At 60.2% G+C, this 4,151-nt stretch overlaps 1 protein-coding gene across 1 annotated transcript; it reads right to left on the reverse strand.

Moving 5' to 3' along the window:
- Positions 1–347: 347 nt before the first annotated feature.
- On the reverse strand, positions 348–2,165 carry GSX2 (GS homeobox 2). The gene is made up of 2 exons (XM_052780067.1): positions 1,583–2,165; positions 348–1,405 (listed from the first exon to the last, which is right to left on the reverse strand). The coding sequence occupies exons 1-2, from the start codon at positions 2,076–2,078 to the stop codon at positions 1,065–1,067; spliced, it is 837 nt and encodes a 278-aa protein (XP_052636027.1). The 5' UTR covers positions 2,079–2,165; the 3' UTR covers positions 348–1,064.
- Between the last annotated feature and the right edge of the window lie 1,986 nt (positions 2,166–4,151).

The raw sequence follows: 4,151 nt of genomic DNA on the forward strand, positions 1-4,151 counted from the left end.
GGGGGAAGAGCGGGGTGGTGCCGGCCAGGGCAGCCGGGCTGGGCAGCGTCGCCCCGGGGCGCAGCCCCTCGCCCCGGCCCCGCTGCCGGGAACGGCGGCCCCGGGCCAGCGGCAGCCGGGTGTCCCCGGTGCGGCGCCGCCGGGCGAGCAGACGGGAGAAAGCTGTCAGCCGCGGGGAGGGCGTGCGCTGGCTCCGGCTGGAAAGTAACACAAAGCTGCTCGGCTCAGAAAAGCGGCATTCATTTGCATTCCGCTCGGCCGGAGCGGGGTCCCCCCACCTTCCTCCGCCCCCCCCAGCCGGCCCGAGTCACAGGGGAACAGAAAACGTATTCGGGTTAGTAGCCGATGGCATTTATTTCTAGTCTTTACGGAGGTCTGACACATATACACCAATGCTTTCACCGTACAAAGGACTGCGAAGAAACGCACCCTGCCCCAGCCAGCCCACCTTCGCTCCTTGGACTAGGCTGGCACCTGGGGGGGCGGGGAGGAGAAGAAAAGAAAAATTAAATTCTCGTCTGATCCCATTTATTTAAATAAATATAAATATAAATTGTATATAAAACTATTCACAAACAAACCGCCGTCCCGGAAGCAAACGACCGATCTTTATTTCTTTTCTTGTTTTTGTTAAGAAGTCCGTCTAGGAGGTTCTCAGCCCTACAGGTTTTTGTTTGCTTTTCAGTTTTTTAAATGTCTCGCCTTTCGGTTCCAGATAAGGTTGGGGTTTTTTTCCTTTAAATTGCCTGGGGGGAAGGCACCCTGGGCCGTGCGAGTCCAGTCCCGTGTTACACGTTAGGAAGAGCAGGTGCCCGCTCCTGGGGCTACATAAATAACGTTTTAGCTTAACTCTCAAGACTAAACCATTTACATTCCAAAAATATATTTATATATTTCTCTCTATGACTGCGAAGGGATGGAAATGAACCTGCCGGCCAGCGAGAGCCAGCCCGCTCCAGGTCGGCGGACTGCTGTCCCCGGGGCAGCGGTGCCAGGTGAGCCGCCGTGCCGCCGCCCCGCTCCGGGCTGGGACCCGGCGGCGGGAGCGGAGCTCCGGGCCGGCCTCATAACGGGGAGATTTCTTTATCCTCGGTAGCCGATGAGGGGGATAGAGACTCTTCGTCCTCCGACCGGGGATAATGCCCCTGGCTGGTGCTGCACTTGCAGCCCCCGTGCGAGTTTCGCTGGGTGCCCTTGCCTTCTTTCTTGTGCTTCACCCTCCTGTTTTGGAACCAGATTTTCACTTGCTTCTCGGACAGGTTCAGGTAGGTGGCTATCTCGATCCTCCGCAGCCGGGACAGGTACATGTTGGAGGAGAATTCCCTCTCCAGCTCCAAGAGCTGGGTGCTGGTGAAAGCTGTCCTCATCCTTTTCCCGTTTTGAATTTGGCTGGAATCGGAGCCTCCTGGACGGGAGAGAAGCACGAACTTCAGCGGGACGGGGGAAAGAGGGGAGGGGGGGGCAAGAGAGAGAGAAAAGACATGCTGCCGCAGCTTTCCGCCCCGGGACAGCCGCTCTCCCTCGGGGGGGGGAATCCCTTCTCCCGCTGCCCTCCCCTCCCCGGCGGCCGCAGGTCTCCTACCCATGCCGAGGCAGTGAAACCTCCGGGGGTCGCTGACGCTGTAGGTGGTGGCGGCGCAGGCAGGTGGGTGATGCGCCGGGTGCCCCAGGGCGGCGGCGGCGGCTGCGGCGGGCACCGAGGCGGCGGGCGGCGGGTGCTGCGGCGGGTGGTGAGCGTGGCCGGCCCGCGGGCAGCACTGGGCCTCGCCGGCGGCGGCGGCGGGGAACTGGCTCTTGAGCAGGGGGATGGCCCCGCCGCCGCCGCCGCCGCCGCCGCCGCCACCGCCGCCGCCGCCGCCGCGAGAGGAGTGCAGGTGCGAGGTGACACAGAGCGGGCAGACGCAGAAAGCGCCGCTCTTGCGGGACGGGCAGCCGGGGCCCGACACCGACATGACGAGGGGGGAAGGCATGCTGAGAGGGATGAAGAAGTCCTGGCCGTGGTGATGCTCAGGCAGGGACGGAGCCGGCCTCGAGGAGTCTTTGATGATTAAGGAGTCGACATAGAATGAGCGGGACATTTCGGAGGGCTGCCGAAGCCGGGGGCGGCTCTCCCGGAGTCGGGGTTTTCCTGCTTGGCCAAGTTGCCACTGAAGTCCTGGCGAGGCGAGAAGGTGCTTATGTGTGAGAGCTGAACAAAAGGGTCCCTGGAGAGGGCTGGTCTTAAAGTCCCCCCGCCTGGATCCCCTGCGCCGGGGTTTTATATCAACTATTTAAACACGTGATGGCTGAAAGCCTCGCAGATCTAAATCTCCCCGGCTTCCCAGGCCGGCAGGAGAGGCTGCCGGGGGGCGGGGGGGCCCAAAGTGTGCGTGCTCGCTCCCGATGACTTCAGTCCTCCGCCTCCGCCCCAGATAAATTATAGGAGCGGGGAAGCCGGGGAGGGGGCGGCTGCCCCGCGGCCCCGTCGCACGTCGCGCTCGCAGGCACACCCCCCTGTCAACACAGCCCCCCGGGGGGGCGGTTAAAATCCCTCGGAGGGAGTTTCTGCTCAGGGGTTTTCCCCGAGGAGCACGCTCCTTTCCCCCGCAGGGAGGGACGGAGAGAGGGGAGCAGGGGATGCGCTGAAACAAGCGGGTCAACGCCGACCCCCTCCAGCCCCCCCGGGTAATGTATCATCCAAGGGGCCGTGACTCCCACGGAGGCGTGGGACCAACACCTTTCCCCGGTCCGGTCCTGTCCACTCGCTGCAGGCAGGAGTCCTTCAGGAGGCCCTTTCCGCACCAGAGGAGCCGGGGTCACGGATACAGACACAGATATAAAGTTAGGGATCGCGCGTGTGTGTGTGTCTGTGCATATATATGCATGTCGGGTGAGTTGTTGGTTTTTTGGTTTTTTTTTTTCCTCGCCCTTTTCAGCCCGAGTGAATCTTGCCAAATTGGCAATTACTCCAACGGACAAAGCCTTCAAATATCTGGACACTTCTCAGCCAAACGGTATCAAAACGGAAAACTTCCAAGTGAACTTCCCCGACCGCTTCAGGACTGCCGCGCGCAGCGCTAATGAAAGGCGAACATGTCAGGGGGGGATTCTTTGATCTCCACCAAGTTTGCTGAAGCAATCATTCAAAGTAAAATTGGATAAACAGCTAAATACGGTCGGTGGCTCCGGAGCATTTCAGATTGCATTAAAAAGCCAAGGTATTCGCAGCATATTACACGATTTTCCAATGACCTGTTTTATGGGAGTTTAAGAAGAGACTTATCGTTAATAGAAGGGCGATCGCGTTCTTGTTTGGCAGATGCGAAGCGGCGTTTAAAACCGACTACGGATCCCATCCCACTTGACTGGGGAAAGGAAAGCGACAATTGTGCTCTAAAGCAGAAAACGCAGACTACGCCTGATTACCAGAGGCTGAGCAGAAGCTAGGGAATGAATCAATAGCCGTAACGTGTTCAGAGGCGGCTATCGTGCACAAGGGCCGGACCGGGACGCCGACATCCTATCAGCCCTCCCGCACACCCACTCTCCTGCTGTTAAAACCCAGCAAAATAAAATTGCTGCCCGCCTTCTGATGGAGGCGGCATTTTTCCTCGGCCCTGGGACCAGCGAGGCTCAGCGGCACAACAGTAGCCTTGTCAAGAGAGGGGCCAGGTCTCGCCTTGCTGTCCCGTCCCCAACCTGCCGCGGGCAGTGCCGCCGTGCGCCCCCCCTCCCCCCGAGAAGGGGCCAGCTCGACCCCAGCCCTGCTCGCCTTTCCCCCCCCGCCACCTCCCCGACGGCCCTGAACAGGCACGGTGCAACAATGTTTTTAGGGACACCTCGCACTCGGCGATCTGAGGATTTATGGATGGCAATTAAAGTTTTATGAATTGCAGCTGAGGCTGGTTATGGAGCTATTTGAATGTGATTAGAATTCAATTAGAAAGTGTTTACCGGCCGGCGGGGCTCCGGAGTGTAAACAGACAGCTATTCCAGCAATGCGCTAATCCCGCGTCTTGTGACAACAATTAGGGACTCGCGGGGTTTAGGCGGGTCGGCTCCGACCTCACCTACTTTTCCCCAAACTGCTGCCGAGGGCTCAGCCGAGGCCCCGGAGCCGCCAGGCCCCGGAGCCCCGGGCAGCGGCGGGGCCCGGGACCGCTGCCCGCGCC

This window comes from Harpia harpyja, chromosome 2 (assembly GCF_026419915.1).
Source record: "Harpia harpyja isolate bHarHar1 chromosome 2, bHarHar1 primary haplotype, whole genome shotgun sequence".
Lineage (NCBI taxonomy): Eukaryota > Metazoa > Chordata > Aves > Accipitriformes > Accipitridae > Harpia > Harpia harpyja.

Bases quoted from the DNA above. Each gene is read 5' to 3' on its own strand.
- GSX2 (XM_052780067.1), bottom strand. From the start codon at position 2,078: ATGTCCCGCTCATTCTATGTCGACTCCTTAATCATCAAAGACTCCTCG. The intron at 1,406-1,582 runs GTAGGAGACCTG...TCTCCCGTCCAG, and splicing joins GTTTCACTGCCTCGGCATGG to GAGGCTCCGATTCCAGCCAA.